General features: G+C 39.0%; 1 protein-coding gene across 1 annotated transcript in view; it reads right to left on the bottom strand.

Annotated features, from left to right (window-relative positions):
• Positions 1 to 22,958, bottom strand: part of LOC126266927 (tyrosine-protein kinase hopscotch) — a 155,691-nt gene that overhangs the window by 36,862 nt on the left and 95,871 nt on the right. Inside the window, exons 12-13 of the mRNA XM_049971618.1 lie at positions 18,882 to 19,015; positions 13,065 to 13,229 (exon numbers count right to left, since the gene is read on the bottom strand). Coding sequence (XP_049827575.1) covers positions 13,065 to 13,229; positions 18,882 to 19,015 — 299 coding nt within the window. The remainder of the gene's footprint in view (positions 1 to 13,064; positions 13,230 to 18,881; positions 19,016 to 22,958) is intronic.

Raw genomic sequence — 22,958 nt, 5'->3', positions numbered from 1 at the left:
CAAGGTTTAGCCTTCACAAGGGGTTAGGAAAGGTTCTCCAAGACCAAGAAAAGCTTGTCAGGTCAGGTCAAATCTACACTGATGGTTTTCTTTGACTTTGAAGGATTAGTTCATCATGAATTTGTGCCATAAGAACAAACTGTTGTGTCATCTGCAAGAAAATGTGAGAAGGAAACTGCTTGAAATATGGTGAGACAATTCATGATCCTTACATCACAATAATGCATCTGTACATTCATCCCTGTTGGAGCATGACTATTACACAAAAAAATGAAATCACTGTGCTGCCCCATTCTCCATTCTCTCCAGTCTTGGCCCCTGAGGACTTTTTTTATTTCCAAAGTCAAAAACCCTTTGAAAGCATGAAGACTTGTGACAGACAAGAAAAACAAAATTTGCAGGTGGTGCTCCATGTAACCCAGCAAGAGGCATAGCAAGACTGCTTCTGGAATAGTGTATCTATTGTAGAGAGGAGTATTTTGAAGGAGATTATGCACAATAAGTAAAAGGTAAGTGCAGGAAAATTTTGTGGACAATGTTGCAGAATTTTTTGAACAGACCTAATATAGTGGTGCCATCTGACATTGCTATGGAAACCTGACCCTCACAAATGCTGTGGCACCACTAACCAGAGAGAGCTCATCGTTAGGAGCACCTTCTGGCAAGATCACACAAGAATCCAGCACATAAGCTGGCCCAAAACTGGTCCGAGTCAGCCGCAATGCAATTTGCGGAGTGTGTCAGAAGTGTGCAATCAGTTTGCCTATTTCATTTATACTGTGGACTCTATTTGTCACAGGCAGAAGTTTGATATGACATTGACTGGACTTTGACTGGAATGTGTAATTTTGACGATGACACACATCAGCAGCAGCACTGTTGCTTGACTGTAAATGTTTCTTTTCCTACACATCAGTTTTTGTTTTGTTTTGCTTTAAGGCGCAAAAGCAACTGCAGTCATACATGCGCAAGTCAAAACTATAGAACACAAACACTGAGAGGAGTTAAACGACTATACGTCAGTCCCTATAGCCAGAATAGGAGACAGCTAAAAACAGGGGCATGGAAAATGGGCTAAAAAACACCCTATAGAAGTGGAGATCCAAAACTAAAAATTAAATGGGCTGCACAATACTGCTTCAGCAGATGAAAAGTAAAACAAGATCGAAAGCCCGTGCATCATTCGCTAAAACGACTGATAAATCAGATGGCAAACCCAAGCTGGAACATAAATTGTTAAAAAAGGGCATTCCAGCAGGAAGTGGCAGACAGTTAAAATTTGGGTGCAATGTGTACAAAGTGGTGCGGTAACACCACTTAGCAGACAAACAGCATGCATACCTGCTGACGAGGAAGTCACAGTGGTAAGACAGTGGTAGTTCAGCATGCAGACTCAACCGGGCTGGTGTAAAAGGCGCTCATGGCTGAACGGATGCCACGCTGGTGGATAGTGTTGAGATGGTGTAAGAGGGATGGGCATGCAGACGCATAAACAAAGCACCCACAGATGAGTTTTGAACTGGCAAGAGACTGGTACAAAAGGACGAGGACAGTTCAATTGGCACCCCAAGAAGTACCATTGAGGACACACAGGACATTGAGGGACCATGTACAGCGAGCTGCCAGGTAAGACACATGGGAAGACCAAGAATGTTTCCTATCGAGCATGAGTCCCAGGAATTTAGTAGTTTCAATGAACCGAAGGGCAAGAGGCCCAAGATGTAGAGATGGAGGGAGAAACCATTTGCACCACCAGAAATTCAGACAGATGGTTTTGTCTGGGGAAAAGCAAAAGCCATTGTCGATGGTTCATGAGCAATGATGATCAAGACAGCACTGAAGATGCCGATCAGTGAGACAGGTCCATGGAGAGCTGCAACAGACGGCAAAATCGTCAACAAAAAGGGAGCCGGAGATGCCCGGCCCAAGACAGGCCACGATAGGGTTAATGGCGATAGCGAAGAAGACGACACTCAGGACAAAACACTGAGGCACACCGTTTTCCTGATACAGGTGTCTGACAAGGCAGAACTCACATACACCTTGAAAACTAGATCTTGTAACAATACCTGAAGGACACAGGGCAGGTGGCCACGGAAGCCCCACGTGTAAAGAGTATGGAGAATACCAGTTCTCCAGCACATGTCATGGGCCTTCTCCAAATAGAAAAACACAGCCACAGTCTGGGATTTCCGCAGAAATCCATTCACGACATGGGTGGACAAAGTGCAACACATCAGTCATGCTCTTTTATTGACGTGCAACATGCCATGAGTACAGTAAAAAGACACACTTGCAAGAGACATGTTTTAGCATTTCTGCTGCAATTATGTCTAACACAGCAGAAGTGACCTAAGTGAGTGATGGGTTTACAGACATGCAGAGTACTCAGAACAAGGCCAAAATATTGTACTTAAATGTGTTCATTTGCAAATACCCTGTGAGGGTACTCATGCACACCAGCTCTTCTGTGGCCTTGCTAAACCAGTCTACTTAAGTTTAGGGTAACAACCTATGCAGGCAGCCAAGACTAATCTTGGGTCTATGGATATCATCATGTGCCTTTGATATGAACGTTGGTTGCCAACACCAAAGAGGGCAACGCTTTTGGGATAGATTTCTCCACATTTTTAAATTTCATTCTCATGAAAACTTTTTATATTTCACGCTCATGAAATATCGCATTCCACACATTTTGAAGGGCTTTATGCCTCCATAATGACTCTCCTGTGACAGATATGCTCAATTTTTCTCATTTGGATTAGTGGAGAGAAATGTGTTCAGAGCTCACATCACTCTTCAAGTGATGGCTGCCCCATCTTTTTTCATGGCTCTAAAAAATGCCTTCAAATCAGAAATGGACAGACTTATCCATGAAGCTGTATTAACACTTATTTTCCACTATTACTTGGCCACTCCCCTAGTAACAGTATGCAAGCACATCCAATGGCACCATGAAAATTTATAGTGCTTTCAAATTCACTATAAATGCAAAACCTGAAGTGGAATTTTATTCTCTACTGATCCTTTGCAAACTTTCTGCAAAATTGGGCTGCAGAATTTCATTCAATAAAACTGACCTCACAGAGACGTATTTTGAATATATAAGCTTATCTGATTATAAGTATGCCCTACAGCCTTTACTGTTATAATTGGTTAGCTTTTGGAATCCTTTCAGCCCCTGCCATTCCATTTTATGGCCAAATTACTACAAGGTATTCCCAATTGTGCCACATACCTTGATATTTTGGTCACAGATGCAGTTCCAGAGGAGAACATTCAAAATATTGAACTTTTGTTCCAGAGACTAGCAGTAAAGGGGCTTCAATCCAACTAGCACAAGTGTTCTTTCATGCAGTCTTCCCTGACATATTTAGGGTTTAACCTCCCAGCAAATGGACTGGAAGAAACAAGGGATTATGTTGCGCCGACTGATGAAATGCAGCCCCATGAATACAAAAGGAGTGTTTCTAGGTAAGATCAACTATTATGGCTGACTCACTGCAAACCTACCAGAACACTTTTACCCAATGAATCAGCTATGATTTAAAGGCACTTATTGTTGCTCAGTTTCTTCCTCCTATTGAGCACTTCAGTGTCACATTATTAGTTCAGGCCCTATCCAACATGGATCCTCGGGAAGATTTCCACCATAGGTGCTTGATGTGTAATGAGGCCTCCATCCAGACACTTCTGTGGTACCATCAAAAACAACTATGCCTCCAACTCTCCTGGTCATTAGCCACCTGCTTATTGGTCCCTGGCAGACACTCTGACCCCATGGAGAATTTGCACCTACCATGAAGCTTTTTCCTGGCTCCACTCCACTGGACTGCTCCTACTATATCTTTTCCCCCCAGCAGTCACTGCTTGAGTGGGAAAGGGATGTAGTGGTACCACCCATTATCAGTATAGAAACACAACAGCTGGTGCAACATTATAGTTGACTGCTGTTGCACCACTACTCAGTGGGTGCTTGTTATAAGAGTGCTCTCAGAAAAGACCACACCAAAATCCTGTATATAAGCTGTCCCTGAGTTGATCTGTGTCAACTGTGATGTGATCTGCAGAGTGAGTGGTCAATGTGTTATAGGTGTTGCTAGGGTATTCATATATTCATATTGTGGGCTTTGTCATGGGTGGAACTTTGTGATGTGAACTTGACTTTGCTTTGGAATACAGACTTACAATAACTTGCACTGTTTCCAGGGTGCATCCTGTATACATCTGCTGTTGTGAACAAACAGGGGCAAGCCCTTGCTGGTAGTGTGTGTAGATTGCCTATTATAAAATGTTTTGTACATCCGTTTTATTTTTACATACTTCTTTTCCACCTTCCCCTCTGTATTTTATTTTGTAGACTGTCAAACAGAAAACGTGCTAATGAAATAACTCTTCAAATAAAACTACAACCACATAAAATTGCAAAAAAGTGTTTGGTTATCAATTTTAAAGACAGGACACACATATCATACTGTTTCTAATTTTATCATTTTCATCAGTAACCCACAAATACTTCTTGGCTGATATCTGAATCACAGCACGTTATTAATAAAAGTTTTCATGGCACTCCTACAAGAGAAGATTACACACATCTGTTAAAAATAAAAAATAATTGGCATGAACAGAAATAGAAAACTAGGGACAGAAAACTTTTCGAAGTATAGTACAGGAAAGTCACCCAGGACTTGCAGAATATCATAGCACAAGACAAAAATAAACAATACCTCCCTTACAGCCTGGTCACCTGGGGATGGTATACCAGCAGTGAAAAGAACTCCCTTGCCCAGAATGCTGTAGGTCTCCCAAAGGTCTTCACAGACAGGCACTACCACACAGACCAAGTCCCCAAACAAGATTCCCCATGTCATATCCTCACTCACTGCCAATCCTCCCACTACCTCCAAAAACTAGCTACAAAGGAGCATCCCCTTTGTCACCCAATACCACCCCAGGCTGGGTCAACTGAACTACATCCTTCATCAGGGCTATGATTATCTATCATCATGCTCTGAAATGAGGGATGTCCTACCCCAGTTTACTCCCACCCCTCCTAAATTTGTGTATGTCAACCAACAAACCTCCACAACACCCAAGCCCATCTCATGCCATTCCCAGTGCCAACCTCTTGCCACATGGGTCATGTCCATCTGGAAAACTCAGATGCAAGATCTGCCCAATCCATCCACCCAGAAATTTATTCCAGTCATATCTCAGGCGTATTGTACCCCATCAGAGGCTGGGCCACCTGTGAAAACAGCCATGTCATATACTAATCTGCTGCAATCATTGCACAGTTTTTTTTATATTGCTATGACAAACAACTATAATCCATTCATCATAAGAATAAACCTGATGTAAAGAAACACAAAAGCGATTATTGGTCAGAAGCTGTAGCACACATACACTAGTGTTGTTACTGTCTTGAAAGTAGGTCCTACTTATGTATTAGATATCTTATCACTAAGTTAGTTAAATGAAACTTTAAGATATTCAAATGTATTAAGTCATCAACATTTTTATTAATCACACTTTAGCTACATAGTTTTCATTTCAAAAATCATGTACAGTCACAGCCTCTGCAATGTTATGCTCTGATTGTCGTGCTCTTAATGCACAGTATGAAAATGGCTGAGGCTGCTTTCTGTTCCACAGTGAAATACGCGCCTGGAACACGGTTAAAAAGTGGCAAGAAACGGGCTGTTCTTAATGTCTTTTATAAATTTATGGAGATAATTGGCTTTGAAGTTTTCCCATGGTTGTATACAACACAGCTGATAAACACAGACACATTCAATGTGTAGTGCAGTTGGTAGTGTGATGGAGTGTGAACCAAATGCGGTAATTTGTGCAATGGTTCGAGTGTCCCCAGTATCATTTTTTTTTTTCCTTGTTCAATTTGAAATACCTATATCTCGCATTTTTTATGAATAATGCACATCATCTTGTTTCTAATTACATATTGGATGCGAAATTCCTGTTTCCATTCCAAATACAGCTTCTTAATTATCAAAGATTTATGAAACACTGTACATAAAAGTTGTTGAAATTAAGAAAACAAAATAATTTAATTTTTAAGGCAAAAATGAAAAACCAAATCCTCTTTTTCTGGACTATGTCCATTGTTTTATACCACAGAGGCAGATAAGTATCATAGAAACATGAAAAACAACCATTTTCAAAGCATTGTACAAATTCTGCATTTTTACATTTGCTACTTTACCATCACAATATGAACCCAACAGAACTGATCTGGAGCAAAGCTGCGAGAATTGGCTTGAGTTGTAACAAGACTGTTAAGCTGCCAGATGTACTGGAATGCTGATAGGCTCATTACCAATGTAGCAGGTGACACTTCCAGAACTGAAATGTATTTCTCGGATTCGGATAAGGAAGGAGCTAAGAGATTACCAGACAACTGACTATAAGTGATTCCTTCAGTGGCTTCAATATTTAACTATACGGTGAAATCCTTCAATACTCTCTTATGTTACACACAGCTTATACAGAAAAATAGCCCTGTGGTTAAGTCAGGAATTTTCATCACTCTTGTTCTTAATTACAGTAGTACATTATCTAAAAACTATAATGTGTTGCAGTTTTCGTCTAGTCATCTTAGGAGCATATTGTGGGGGATTTGCAGTGTACTATTTCATATTATTTAAAAATTAAATGACATTCGAAGCTGTATTGCTCCTCTGCTCGTCTCTTTTTTTACATGTGAACTGCAAGCTAGCTGTACCAGCAGACCTGCCAGTGCTGTCCAAGTTAAATGTGCAGGTGAAGCTGTTGTCTCGTATTATCGCTAAGTTGATGTACAAATAAACACAGCACCATGTACCCTTATTATCAAAGTACTTGAGAAAGTTTGTCTGCAGTCCCTCATGAAACGGAAATCCAATGTGGTTCCAGCAAATGTGGAAGAATACATAGTGCAATGTTTACATCAGGTTTATTCTTATGATGAACGGATTATAACTGTCCACCAGAATGAATGGCCACTTCCAAACTGTGGCCAAAAGCAAAGTGGGCTAGCATGTGGCACAACATGCAGCTGAACATAAAATGCTTGATTTCAATGGCTGCTTCACACCCTGGTCATCTGGATCCTCTCCTCAACCACTGGCTTTTCTGGATTGTGCAGATGGGAGATGAGCTGACACCACAATCTCTAGTCACAAAATCATCCTAGTCTCAACATACCATAACATATTGTCAGCACACCCTCCATACAATCGCTTTCATCTCCTCTGTCCTAACACAACCTCCAAATTTATATCCCCTCACCCTCTGCACTACTCTCTGCCAATGGACCCACTAGTCTTTTCCCCTTCTCTGCTCTTCTCCTTTTCCATCTTCCCTCCCTTCACCTCCCCCTCCCACTTCCATTTCCTCATTCACAAGCCTCGCAGGCTTATCTTGACATCATCTAGTCCTTGGACACACTGCCACACATTTCGCACTGCTGCCCCCCCCCCCCCCCCCCCCCTCCCACCCATACTCTGCTATCCCTACCCCTTTCCCACACCACTCGGTATTGCTGTTTCAGATCAGTAGAGTGGTTGGAGATAGTGGGTAAGTGTGTGTGAGATGTGCTTGCTTGTCTGAATATATATAGTGTGTGTGTATTTCCTTTCTGTAGAAGGCTTGGCAGAAAACTCAATATGTAACAGACTTTTTGTTGTGCCTGTTTCTAGCTCAACATATCATCTTTACGGTGAGAAGCAATCTATCCTTTTCACAATATTTGCATTTGATTTTTTTCAGTCTTTTTAACAAGTCTCTCCCTAATTACATTTTATATTATCATTCTCACTTTATGTAAAGGATATGTTAAAAGTTATGTGTAAATATTCTGTCAGTTGGAAAAGAAATTTGTACTTAGAGTGATGCACTTGTTTCAGATGGTAGTTAGTTATAAGCAATACTATGTATAAAATTACACAAATAAAATGGTGTAATACCATATATACCCTAAGCATATTTTTACCCATCACATCATTTAATTCTGTCATTATACAATCAGATATGATAATCAATTTATAACTGAAGTTAATTTTATTATGTATGTAGGTGGTCATGGATTCTTTTTTTTTTTTTTTTTTTGACTGAATTCCTAACCCATTTCCTTGTCATCTTAGACTGAGTGATGGATAATGGAAATCACCTATATTTTTAGCATTATCTTTATGAATGTCATTGTTGTTCCCAAGCTGTGACTTCTTGTTGACAGCATACTTTATAAGGGAGTAAATACACTTTGTGGCTGTTATAAGTATGTTGAACTGTTTAAAACATTTATCCACAAGAGGTTATATAATTGACATTATGTATTATCCTTATTATAAATCTCTGGACAAAAAACACTTATTTGTTTTTTTTCCTCAGTTATTAGCTGTGTCAGTTGCCCTGAATATAAGGTGATAAGACATTAGTGATCGGGGACAGGTACTTGATAGTAGATAAAATAGAAGGAAAAGTAGTAGGAGAACATGGACTAGGAGGAAAGGAATGTAAGAGGATGCCGGCTGGTTGAATTTTCCAGAGTATTGTTTCATCACCAACATTTGTTTTAAGAATCAGGTAATAAATTGTATATGAGGAACAGACTTGAAGGCACTCAAAACACAGAGATTTTGATAACAGATATTAAACTGTTAGATATTTTCATGGTAGATGAGGACTCAAACCATAATTTATTGGTCATGAAGTGCAGATTAAAACAGAAGAAATCACAAAAAGGTGGGAAATCAAGGAGGTCATTTGAAAGAACCAGGGGTGGTTGAGATTTTCTAAGGGAGCATGAGGCAACTACTCACTGAAAAAAGAGGAAATGGATACAGTAGAAGATAAATGGGTAGCTATGAAAAATGATATAGTGAAGCCAACAGAGAATCAAATAGGCAAAAAGACAAAGCCTAGTATAGACCCTAGGATAGCACAGGAGACATTGAATGTAACTCACGAAATGAGAAAACATAAAAATGCAGAAAAGGAAGCTGGCAAAAGGAAATACAGATGTTTAAAAAATGAGATTAACATTAAGTGTAAAATGGCTAAGCAAGAAATGGTAGAGGGCCTCTCACAGCAAAATTAAACAGAGTTTTGGAGGAAAGAAAAGGAGTGGTATTACTATTAAGAGCTCAGTACAGAAGGACTACATAAGGGAAACTAACTTGATGGTTATGTTACAGAAAAGGAAAAGGAAGTAAGTGAAGATGAAATGGAAGCAGTGATAAAGTGAAAAAAATTGCCAGAGCACTGAAAGATGCAAGTTGGAACAAGGCCCCTGGAGTAGTGACACTCCCTCAGAATAAATGAAATCCTTTGGAAAGTCAGCCATGACGAAGGTTTTTTTTTACCTGGAGTGCAACATAAATGAGACAGGTGAAATACCATCAGACTTCAATAAGACTGTAGTATTCTACATCTACATGACTACTCTGCAATTCACATTTAAGTGCTTGGCAGAGGGTTCATCGAACCCCAATCATACATCTCTCTACCACTCCACTCCCTAACAGCGCGCGGGAAAAACAAACACCTAAACCTTTCTGTTCGAGCTCTGATTTCTCGTATTTTATTTTGATGATCATTCCTACCTATGTAGGCTGGGCTCAACAAAATATTTTCGCATTCGGAAGAGAAAGTTGGTGACTGAAATTTCGTAAAAAGATCTCGCCGCGACGAAAAACGTCTTTGCTGTAATGACTTCCATCCTAATTCGCGTATCATATCTGCCACACTCTCTCCCCTTTACGTGATAATACAAAACGAGCTGCCATTTTTTGCACCCTTTCGATGTCCTCCGTCAATCCCACCTGGTAAGGATCCCACATCGCGCAGCAATATTCTAACACAGGACAAAAGTGTAGTGTAAGCTGTCTCTTTAGTGGACTTGTTGCATCTTCTAAGTGTCCTGCCAATGAAACGCAACCTTTGGCTCACCTTCCCCACAACATTTACTTAATTACATAATTACACTTTCAAAGGAGGCAGGCACTGACAAATGTGAAGATTATCAAACTACTAGATTAATAAGTTACAGTTGCCAAATACTGACACGAACTATTTACAAAAGTATGGAAAAATTGGTAGACTCTGACCTTGTGGAGGATCAGTTTGGATATTGGACACATTTAGGAACACGTAAGGCACAATAACTCTATGACTTATTGTAGAAGACATGTTAAGGAAAAGCAAACCAATGTTTATAGCATTTGTAGACTAAAAGAAAGCTTTTGAAAATGTTGACTGGTGTATTCGCTTTGAAATTTGGAATGTAGCAGGAGTTAAAAACAAGGACCAAAAGGTTATCTAAAATGGGACTGCAGTTACGATATCTGAAGGACATGAAAAGATAAGCTGTGGGTGAGAAGGGAGCAAGGATGATGATGTTTGGTTTGTGGGGCGTAGTCAGTGCCCGTACACATTCTCAATCTGTACACAAGGCAATCTAGCCACTTTCATGAGTGATGATGGAATGATGAGGACAACACTAACACCCAGTCCCTGGGCAGAGAAAATCTCCAACACAGCCAGGAATCGAACCAGGACCCTGTGATCCACTAGCCATAAGCTGCGGATGGAGAAGGGAGTGAGACAGGGTTGTGGCCCTTCCATGAAGCTATTCAATCCATGTACCGAGTAAGCAGGAAAGGAAATGAATGATAATTGATGATTCTGTACTGGGAATATAATTTCAGGAAGAAGAAATAAAAACTTTGAGGTTTACCAAAAACATTGTATTTCTGATAGAGGTAGCAAAGGACTTGGAAGTGCAGGTGAATGGACTGGTTTTAATCTTGTAAACAGGGTATAGAATTCACAACAAAAAAAGGAAAACTAGGGTAATGGAATGTAGCTGAATCATATCAGGAGATGCCTGTAGAACTGAATTAGGTAATGAGGCACTAAATGTAGTAGATGAGTTTTGTTATTTGTGCAGCAAAATAACTGCTGCCGGTTGAAGTAGAGAGGATATAAAATATAGACTGGCTACAGAAAGAAGGGCACTCCCAAAAAAGAGTGGAATTTGTTAACATCTAATATAAATTTAAGTGTTAGAAAATATTTTCTGAAGATATTTGTCTTGGGCGTTGTCTTGCGCAGAACTAAAATGTCAAACATAAGCAGTTCAGACAGAAAGAGAATAGAAGTTTCTGACATGCGTTGATACAAATGAATGGTGGTGATGCATAGATGTGAAAACCAATGAAGAGGTACTGAACTGAATTGGGAAAAAATGCAATTTATGGCACAATTTTGCTAAATGAAGGGATCAGTTGATAGGATACAACTTAAGGCATCTAGGACTCATCAATTTGGTAATGGAAGGAACAGAAGTGTTTTCTATTGCCAACTTTGTTAACAGTCATTTAACTTATGGAGAAGATGGAGAAATGAGTGAAGAAGACAAGAGTGTATAGTGTGAAGCTGTTCCAACCATTGAAAACCCAGCAAACAAATGTTTGTAACAGTGCACTGTGTTTTCGGCACATAATGGTTACTGTGTTCTCACACCGAAGGTCCTGGATCACAGTCTCCTGCAGCACAGCTGTGGAGGGAAGATGAGACTTTATAACTGGCACATGAGCTTCCATATGGAAGTACACGCAGTTTGCAATACCAGTAGGCAAATATAACTTGGGTGCTCACTCAAATGGCATCAAAATTTATTGATCCTGGATCACCTCTAAATGGTAAAACGTTTGGAAGTGATAAATCATGAGCAAAGAGTTTAATTCTGTACCTGGTTTTGTAACAATGTACAAGTAACTCTAAATTATTGTTTGAAATGTTTTAGTAGCTGATGACGCATATTTTATTTGCTTGGTATTTTCAATAGAAATATTACCCACAGATGGTTTCTATTTTCTAAGTCCTCCTAAAAAGACTCTCAAAGATGTGTTACGTCAGACACTTCAAAAAGTACTGCTAACACCTGATCAGAGCCCTCGTCACATTACAGAGTCATTTTACTGTTCTTAGATGACTGTTTTCCTGGAAAGTTGATAGTTTATCACAGCTTATCAGCTGGTCACCAAGATCTCCTAGGATCACTCAAGACTTTCATTAATAAAAATGAAGAATATGGTTTAATAAGTTTTATCAGTGTGGGCACCTAAATGAACTGGTGAGCCACACTGAAATTGCCAACTAAACTTTTAAAGAAATGAAAGATTTGAGATACCTGTGAAGCTATAACAGCTGTGACATTTCAAGACTTCTTTTGGTGATGAATGCTTTCCCTGCCTGTGTTAGTCTTCTTGTTATATTCTCCTCACTTCAAACTTAGCAGAATTCCTTCACTTCACCTACTACAAGGTCACCATATTTCATGTAAAGTTTGCCACTGATATAATTTCTGCTTCTCTTTCTTTGATTTGCTCGTAATTGATATTCTGTGCTCAATAGACTGTTCCTATAACTCTTCCTGACTGTCACAGAGGATAGAAATGTTATCAGAGAATCTGCTCATTATAACCTTTCACTGTGAATTTTATATCAGTTATGGTCCTTTCTTGTGTTACCTTTTTTGCACCTTTGATATACAGGTTGAACAAGAAAGGTGACAGGCATTTCTGCACTAGACCCTTTTTAATCCAAGTGCTTCTGTCTTGGTCTTCCATTCTTATAGCTTTCTCTTGCAAATATTGTATATGACCTACTTTTCTTGGCAATTTCAAACATTATGCAACATTTTACACAATCAAATGCTTTTTCTGTGTCAACAAATCTCATGAAAATGTCTCAATTTTTTATTAAGTCTCATTCCTATTGTCAAGTGTAGAATCGAAAGTGCCTTTTTGGTGCCTTTGCCTTACTTAACAATGAACCGCTCACCATCTAACAGATCCTAAATTATCTTCTCCATTCTTCTTACTATTATTCTGTAATACAGAGGCATGTGGACCCCATTTTCAACAAATATTTAATATGAAACAGAAATAGTCTCGTTTGCAAGCATGGTAACTGACAAAAAAACAATACTTATTTGCTCAAAATAATAACTATAGAGAATTTTGAAATAAATCACATGTATTAACCACAAATCATCTTACCTGTCCAATTCTACCTTGTAAAACAACATTGTAGTCTTCATCCAGTTCAAATATAGCTTGCATTGTGGTAACACTATCAACAGAGGCATTATCTTGTTGGAAGTTGAAATTTGTTAATATAGATGATATGTCTGGTGTCAGTAGCTCCTCTTCCGAATACTGGTCCTGTACAAATCATGACAAACATTCAATCTCTGACATTTGTGCAGAAATTTCAGTAACTGATTTAAAAACTATAGCTAGCAGTCAAAAGAAAACATAATTTTAATGGTACATACTCAGTACATCATACCAGTAAGAGGGGAAGGGGTGAGAAATGTCTAAAAATGGCCCTCACTACAGAACTAATGAAAAATTATCTAAATAAGCAAGAAAACATAAGTTATTAAGGTCATAAAAATGAGGCACTATTGTATTATGAATTTTTGTTTTGATAACTCATTTCTTTTTATTTTAAACAACATACTTTAAATAATTTAGGTGCTGTGTGTTTAATTTACACTTACTCTTCAATCAATTACTAACCAACTCTCTTGTCAAACAGGACAGAAAGGAACATTTCATGCAATAATATTGCACATTTTGATGAAAACTTCAGGATGTCAGATGTGGTTAACATTATTTATTAGATGCAATATCTTCACAAGTAAACATTTTCCTGCATCTCAGACATAACTGCATAAAAATGAGAATGTTGCTTTACATAATGAATAACATTTTTTCCATTATGTACCATGGATCTTGCCGTAGTCTACTCGCTTTCATGCTTGAGTGAGACAGTCAGCTATATCTGTGGAGAGAACATACTTTCATATGGTTCCTGATGAGGGGCAAAACCTTTTCAGTAGTTCCAAGGGCAACAGTATGGACGACTGACTAACATGACTTTATAACACTAGCCAATAAGGCCTTGCCATGTTGGTACTGCGAACAACTGAAAGCAAACCGAAACTACATCTGTTCCATTTCCTGAGGAAATGCAGCTGTACAGTATGGTTTAATGATGATGGCATCCCACTGAGCAAAATACTAAACAGATAAAATAGTTCCATATATTGATCAGAGGTGGGGACAACACAGGATAATGATGTTACCAGTCTAGAGGTTGGAGCAGGTAATGTTATTTGATTAATTTAGGGAGGATCAAAATTTAAAAAGAGAATGGATACAGAACTAGATACAGAGGGAAACTGCACCAAGCAGCAGCATGAAGAACACGGCTTACAGTCAGGTGAGTACGTTATTGTAAATAGTCTTCACGGGTTTGCTGCAGGATCACGTTGTGCAAATTCCACAATATTTCCTCGGAGCAGCTGTCCGACATCTTTAGGTGGTTCTACCTCGCTGGTGGAATCGCACCTAACCACCAGCAAGGTAGAACCACCTGAAGATTTAGTCAGACAGTTGCTCTGAGGAAATATTGTGGAATTTGCACAACGTTATCCGGTGGCAAACCCTTGAAGACTATTTACAACACATCCACCGGGAAATCTTGAAGAGTACATTATTAATGACATAAAATCAAATAGGGTCACATACGAGAGCAAAAATAATTAATAAGAAAATACTGATGCAGATGAGCTTCTACGAGCAGCATAATGAACACGTTATCACAGCCAAAGCAGACACAGCATCCCAACAGTAGAAAAAGTTAATATGCCTACAACCTATGTCAGAGAACTGAAGAAACTGTAAATTAGACAAATTGTTCAGACATTTAAAGGAGATCGGTAATTGCAATTAAATATTAAGAGAAGGAAATTAAGAAAAAATAGTACACGAATGTAGGCTGGGGGAGAGGAACACAAGGGGATGCCACCCGGTAAAATTTTGCACAGAGTGCAATTAGAAAATTGGAAACTGTACAAATAGCAGTAATTAACATTGTATACACAAAAAATACTTGAAGACACCAGTAGGTTTCAGATAGTTTATACAGGTGTTAGTGGTCTAGACCTGTAGTCACGAGATTATGACTTTAGCTAGTAATCAAATCCTTTTGGATTCTGCATTACATCCCAGCCACTGCTAAAATTTTGAATAAGAATCAGCAGCAATGGTGGCATAATGTTTCTGGTATAAGAAGTCATCCTTGTTTTGCCTAAGGTCCGCCAACGAGAGAGACAAAGGACAAAGTTTCAGGGTAACCTCTTGCTCTTGGGCTGGGGAAACTTCCCCTAAAATGAGGACAAATCAGAAATGATCAACAGCCAGAGGTGTTAAAGACACATAAGGCAGTACATGCGGCCTGCAATTGAGAAAGTGTCATGATATCATTCCTGTAGTAAAAGATTATGGAACAGTCACTCATTTAGATCTGTAGAAGGCAACTGCCAAAAGGGAAGTTAACCATGAGAAAGGATTGAGTGGTCATCGAAAGAGTAACAGTCTAGAAGTTGGAGCATGAAAAGTCAGAATTCTGAATATGGCATGCAAGCTAGAAAATATAAAAATGGAAATGCAGAGACTCAGTATAAATGTAGTGGAGGTCAGTGATGTGAAATGAAAACAAGGAAAGAATTTGTGGTCAGATGAATATAAGTTAATATCAAGAGCTGCAAAAAAGAGGTGGTGGTATACTACAATTTGGTAAAAGAATTCATAGAGGATGAAGTAATGATTTGAGTATGAATTAATTTTGTGCTACTTTTTTTATTCTACGTATATATAACAAAATGTGTTGTTGTTATTATGCTGTTATTAACATCAGCTGGTGAAATTTTACCACAATGACGACATGATTCACACAGCACAACCAATGTTTTACATTATGTATGCTATGAGAATCATAAACCACAACTGACAATTCACTGTAATTCCATAGGAAACACACAAGAAGGGAAGATCAGTTTAATGAAATGGGTAGTGTCCTGAATGAAGGCTATAAGACGAACATCGACAAAAAGAAAACAATGGTACTGAAGTGTATTCAAATTAAATCTATGATGCTAAAGGATTATATTAGTAAATGACACACAAAAATCTGTTGGTGAGTTGTGCCATTTCTGCATCAAAATAACTGATTTTGACCAAAATAAACAAGATATAAAATGAAGGACTGAAGGTTGCCAATAGCAGAGCAAGCCTTCTGAAAGAGAGAAACTTGTTAACATCTAATTAAACCTTAAGTGTTGGGAACTTTTTTCTAAAAGCATTAGTCTAGAATGTAGTTTATTATAGAAATGAGACATGAACTATATACCTTGCATACAGGAAAAGTATACAGATTCAGAAAATATCATTCTTGTGGAACAGAACTAGCTCTTTATTCTCACAAAGCAATCAGCGCTATCAACAGAGATTTCAAACTGATTCTATATTTCCACAAGGCTTTTGATAATATTCATCATAATCAGCCTCTTATCAAACTGCGCGCCTATGGAGTATTGCCTCAGTTGTGTGAGTGGATTTGTGATTACCTTTCAGGAAGGTCACAGTTCATAGTAATAGATGGAAAGCCATCAAATAAAACAGAAGTGATGTTTGGCATTCCCCAAATAAATACTATAGGCCTTCTGCTGTTTCTGATCTATATAAATGATTTAGGAGACAGTCTGAACAGCCATCTTAAATTGTTTGCAAATGACAGTTATTTAACATTTAGTAAAGTCATCTGAAGACCAACACCAACTGCAAAATGATTTAGACATGATATTGTATGGTACGAGTACTAAAAGGAATGTATTAAGTTTCAGTTACATGATTAATTGCAAAAATCTAAAGGCTGTCAATTCAACTAAATACCTAGGAATAACAATTATGAACAACTTAAACAGGAACGATTACATAGCTAATGTAGTGGGGAATGTGAACCAAAGACTGTGTTTTATTGTAGATGACTTAGAATATGCAACATGCCCACTAAAAGAGACTGCCTTACTATACTTGGCTGCCCCCTGGTACAGTAATGCTGTGTAATATGGGATCCTTACCAGCTGGGACTGACAGAGGACATTGAAAAAGTTCAAAGGACAGTTTTTTTTTTGTTTTATCGCAAAATAGATGAGAAAAAGTTAAGAATATGACACGTGAGTTGGAGTGGCAATCATTAAAAAGAGGAGTTTTCCATTGTGATGACATCTTTTGGTGAATTTTTCATCTCCAACTCTCTCCTCTGAAGATGAAAATATTTTGTTGAATTCACCTACACAGGAAACATTCCTCACACACAAATAAAGAAAATATGTTATGTGGACATGTGTCCAGAAATGCTTAATTTCCATTTTAGAGCTCATTTTAGTTTCGTCAGTATGTACTATACTTCCTCGATTCACCGCCAGTTGGTCTAATTGAAGGAAGGTAATGTTGACTTCGGTGCTTGTGTTGACACGCGACTCATTGCTGTACAGTACTAGCATCAAGCACACCAGTACGTAGCATCAACAGGTTAGTGTGGTTTTGCAGTCAGTGCAATGTTTACAAATGTGGAGTTGGCAGATGCCCATTTGATGTATGGATTAGCATGGGGCAATAGCCAAGGCCTGGTACGTTTGTATTGAGACAGATTTCCAGAACAAAGGAAGATGTTCGAAGAAATTGATCGGCGTCTTAGGGAGCACGGAACATTTCAGCCTATGACTTGTGACTGGGGAAGACCTAGAACGACGAGGACACCTGCAATGGACGGGGCAATTCTTCATACAGTTGACGATAATCCTGATGTCAGCGTCAGAGAAGTTGCTGCTGTTCAACGTAATGTTGACCACATCACTGTATGGAGAGTGCTCCGGGAGAACCAGTTGTTTCCATACCATGTACAGCGTGTGCAGGCACTATCAGCAGCTGATTGGCCTTCACGGGTACACTTCTGCGAATGGTTCATCCAACAATGTGTCAATCCTCATTTCAGTGCAAATGTTCTCTTTACGGATGAGGCTTCATTCCAACATGATCAAATTGTAAATTTTCACACTCAACATGCTAGAACATGTGCCACTACAAGTACGACACAACATGTGGTTCATACACGATGGAGCTCCTGCACATTTCAGTCGAAGTGTTTGTACACTTCTCAACAACAGATTCGGTGACCGATGGATTGGTAGAGCGGACCAATTCCATGGCCTCCACGCTCTCCTGACCTCAACCCTCTTGACATTCATTTATGGGGGCATTTTCAAGCTCTTGTCTACGCAACCCCGGTACCAAATGTAGAGACTCTTCATGCTCGTATGGTGGACAACTGTGATACTATACACCAATCTCCAGGACTGCATCAGCGCATCAGGGATTCCATGCGACGGAGGGTGGATGCATGTATCCTCGCTAACGGAGGACATTTTGAACATTTCCTGTAACAAAGTGTTTGAAGTCATGCTGGTATGTTCTGTTGCTGTGTGTTTCCATTCCATGATTAATGTGATTTGAAGAGAAGTAATAAAATGAGCTCTAACAGGGAAAGTAAGCATTTCCGGACATATGTCCACGTAACATATTTTCTTTCTTTGTGTGTGAGGATTTGGCTGTGCCATTTGGAACACCTTGTATAGGGAGAAATGATCATAGTAATAAAACAAGAGAAATCAGAGCTTGCACAGAATGAATGAAGTGTTCATTTTTCCCACATACTGTTCGTGAGTGGAACAGTAGAGAAGTAGAGTCAAAGGCATTTAACTGTGAATTGCAGAGTAGTCATATGGATGTAGAACCTATTGCTCACATTAAAACCAATGTGAGTGTAGTATTAATTAATTACTGGAGATGGAACAGGGTACTATTCTGACACAATATGTATTACTGTGCATCTCACTCACTGTGTAAGTAACACACATAATCCATAATTTCATACTTATTACGAAATGCAATCGATAAACTTACCTTTGATTCTCTGTCTAGTAACCATGCACCTTCCAAGCTACTGCCTCCACTATATCGTGTTGAAAGACCACCTATTGACACATTATCTCCATCCAGAGTCCCATTGACTCTCGGATAATCAAGATCTGTCATTTCTGAAAATTAAATTTTAATTACTTATTCTGCATGTCACTGATACTGCGGCTTTGAAAAAGGGGGAAAAACACATTTTTTTGTTTGGTTGATATTTTAAATGTTTTCTATGTTACCTTACATATTCAAGACTGGTATTTTGATTTTCAGGTGTGAAACACAGTACTAGCAAAATAGAGAAAAATACATTAAAAAATTATGATCAGAAAGTACCAAAGCTGGCAACAAATGATCTCCAATTTTAAAAGAAATGATATACAAATTCTTGTGGCTTACTGGAAATCAATATCAAGTACATATGTAGCAAAGGTCTCCTTATTTATTGTGGACTAAAGTACTAGTAAATTTAGGTTTTTCTCTAAAGTTTTCAGTTAATTCAGCACATGTGGCCAATAGAAGTATTCAATTACTTCTTTTATTCTATTGTTGATAGTTATTCTGAACTGAATCATTTGCATGAAGACTTAATTGCTACTTCAGTTGACTAAAAATTCTTATCTATTGCTGTGAATACAGCACCTCCCATATCATGGAGCCTTTCATTTGGTATATGTTAAATGAGTCCCACATATCTGTCACCATTTATTGCAATTATTTATTATAACTGTTATTATTATTATTATTATTATTATTATTATTATTATTATTATATCATCTCTCAGTATTGTACAACAACATCAGGCACTATTTTTCTTCAATGCTTTGACAGTGGATCACTAATGTAATATGATTCATCAATTCCTTATCTATTGGGGGCATTTTTGGGGGCTGGTATAAATGCAACATGATAAGGGACACAGAAAACCCAACATATATAAATTACCATGCAGATAATTTGTCACTGCAGAAGATAAACTACAAACTGAGCACCAAATTATATTCAATAATGCAGGATGTATCAAAAAGAATCGCCAAATTAAAAAAAAAAATCATAACTATTCTATTATTTGAGAATGTATTATAGGAAAGAGCAAACTGTAGGGTTTTACATGGTTCCCACTAGGTAACAGCAGTATATGCCCACTTCAGTTCTAGTAAAAATGGTGTTGGTACAACAGAAAGTGTTTTGTATTCTATGTTTTGTGCAGTGCAGGTCAGTAATAAATGTTCAGAGTGACTTTTGTACTAGGTATGTACACACACACATCCATCCGCACATCTTTGCCTCTGTACTTCCACCTCGACTGACATCTCTGCCCAAACTCTTTGCCTTTACAAATGTCTGCTTGTGTCTGTGTATGTGCCGATGGACATGTGTGTGTGTGTGTGTGTGTGTGTGTGTGTGTGCGCGAGTGTATACCTGTCCTTTTCTTCCCCTAAGGTAAGTCTTTCCGCTCCCGGGATTGGAATGACTCCTTACCCTCTCCCTTAAAACCCACATCCTTTCGTCTTTCCCTCTCCTTCCTGAAGAAGCAACCATCGGTTGCGAAAGCTAGTAATTCTGTGTGTGTGTTTGTGTGTTTTGTTCATGTGCCTGTCTGCCGGCGCTTTCTCGCTTGGTAAGTCTTGGAATCTTTGTTTTTAATATAGAAACATAAGAAGGTTATTTCTGCACAGTCAGTGGGACAAGAAATTGATTCCACATTACTTGACCAGTTAACATGAAAAATTCGTCTCTGAAACTGAAAATATTGATTGTAAATGGACAAAGTTCAAGAGTATTGTATAATACACCTTAGACAGTTACGAGGAGGGAGCCAAACGAAACAGTACTCCAAAGGCGCTGCCACCCGTAGACGTAGTGCAGGGTTCTCACGCTAGATGGTGTTAGTAGAGATCTTCATGAAACAGCTGTGCAAACGGCATCATTGTAGAGCTGAGCGTGCAAGTGTGGTATTGTGTTTCTCTGACTGCTGGCGGGTTACCTCTGCCGTTATGGCAACTTTAAAAGAACAAAGAGTGTGTCTGAAATTTTGTTTCCTGCTTACAAAAACTGCAACGGAGACACACCAAATGCTTCGGGAAGCTTTCCAGGAGGACACTCGTTCTGGACGCCCTTCAACATCGCGAAATGAGGAGAACATTGAAAAGGTCCACCAAAAGATCAATGAGAATCGTCGCCAAATGATTGACCAAATTTCAGCAGAGACAGGAATCAGTTGGAGCTCGTGCCAGCGGATTTTGAGTGAGGATATGCACATGAGACGTGTTTATGCTAAATTTGTTCCGAGCCTTCTCACAGAGGATCAAAAAACCATCCACATGAATGTATGTCAGGACTTGAAAACAGAGATTGCATGTGATCCAAACTTCTTGAACAAGGTCATTACAGGGGATGAGAGTTGGTGTTACGGATATGACCCAGAAACCAAGCAAGTGTCAAGCCAGTGGACGGCTCCCAACTCTCCCAGACCACAAAATAAGCAAGGCAAGTGAGGTCAAATGTGAAGACGATGATCATTGTCTTTTTTTTATGTTCGTGGAATTGTGCATTGAGAATTCGTACCGCCTGGCCAGACTGTTAACCAGCACTTTTACTTGGATTTTTTAAGGCGTCTGCGAGAGGATGTGAGGGAGAACTTTGGCGATCAGTTGCCTGGTTTCTGCATCACGACAACATTCCAGCACACACGGCCTTACGAGTGACCCACTATTTGGCATCTCAGAGGTGGTCTGTCATTCCCCACGCTCCGTATTCACCGGACTTAGCCCCGTGCGACTTTTTCCTATTTCCACGAATAAAAAAACACTAAAAGTGGAGTGTTATGACAATGTAGAAGTGGTAAAAACAGCTTTGCAAAGGGCACTGGACAATATCAAACTTGAAGAGTTCCAAACATGCTTCCAACAGTGAGAAAAAGAGACTTGACAAGTGCAACACATGTAATGGAGAGTATTTTGAAGGTGACTGAAGTAATTTTGTAAAAAGGTTCATCAATAAACTTTTTATGACAACAATCCAGTTTCTTTTGGGTCCCCCCTCGTATGTGCCAAGTAAAAATGTAAGGGATGGGAAAGACCTGCTGTTTTTCAATAGCCTTGTTGGAAAGCTGTTATGACAGCAAAGAAAGCTTCACTGCTAGTCAGTTAGTAATACATCTGATAGATCATCAATGAATCTTTTAATGAAATGATGTGAAACAAGTCATTCCTACTTATGCAACTACAAGTTTAAACATAGGCCAAAAACACATGGGGGAGGGGGGGGGGAAGAGGGGGAAAGAACAAAGCCAATGTTAGCATATGGTGGGCCCTGAGTGAAGCATTAAACAAATTTGAAAGCAAAAAATTCGAACTACTGAGGTGACAGAAAATCCTATGAAGTTTAAATGTTATATTAAATCAGTATATGGACCAAAGTTGTTTGGTTGGATACTCAGTGATCACAGTTGCATTCCAAAGGAGGATGACAGAGAGAAGGGTGAAACACTAAATTTGTTTTTCCAAACTTTCAGCTAACGAAGATCCTACCCCAGGTTTGATTCCCAGCTGGGTTTGATTCCCAGCCGTGTACCGCAAGTATCTAGAGGAACGGAAGATTCCAAATGATTGGAAAAAGAGCACAGGTAGTCCCAGTCTTCAAGAAGGGTCGTCGAGCAGATGCGCAAAACTATAGACCTATATCTCTTACGTCGAACTGTTGTAGAATTTTAGAACATGTTTTTTGCTCGACTATCATGTCGTTTTTGGAAACCCAGAATCTACTCTGTAGGAATCAACATGGATTCCGGAAACAGCGATCGTGTGAGACCCGACTCGCTTTATTTGTTCATGAGACCCAGAAAATATTAGATACAGGCTCCCAGGTAGATGCTATTTTCCTTGATTTCCGGAAGGCGTTCGATACAGTTCCGCACTGTCGCCTGATAAACAAAGTAAGAGCCTACAGAATATCAGACCAGCTGTGTCTGGATTGAAGGGTTTTTAGCAAACAGAACACAGCATGTTGCTATCAATGGAGAGACGTCTACAGACATTACAGTAACCTCTGGCGTGCCACAGGGG

Source organism: Schistocerca gregaria, chromosome 4 (assembly GCF_023897955.1).
Source record: "Schistocerca gregaria isolate iqSchGreg1 chromosome 4, iqSchGreg1.2, whole genome shotgun sequence".
NCBI lineage: Eukaryota > Metazoa > Arthropoda > Insecta > Orthoptera > Acrididae > Schistocerca > Schistocerca gregaria.
Note: the sequence above shows the minus strand (reverse complement) of the source record. Positions and strands in the feature narration are given on the sequence as shown.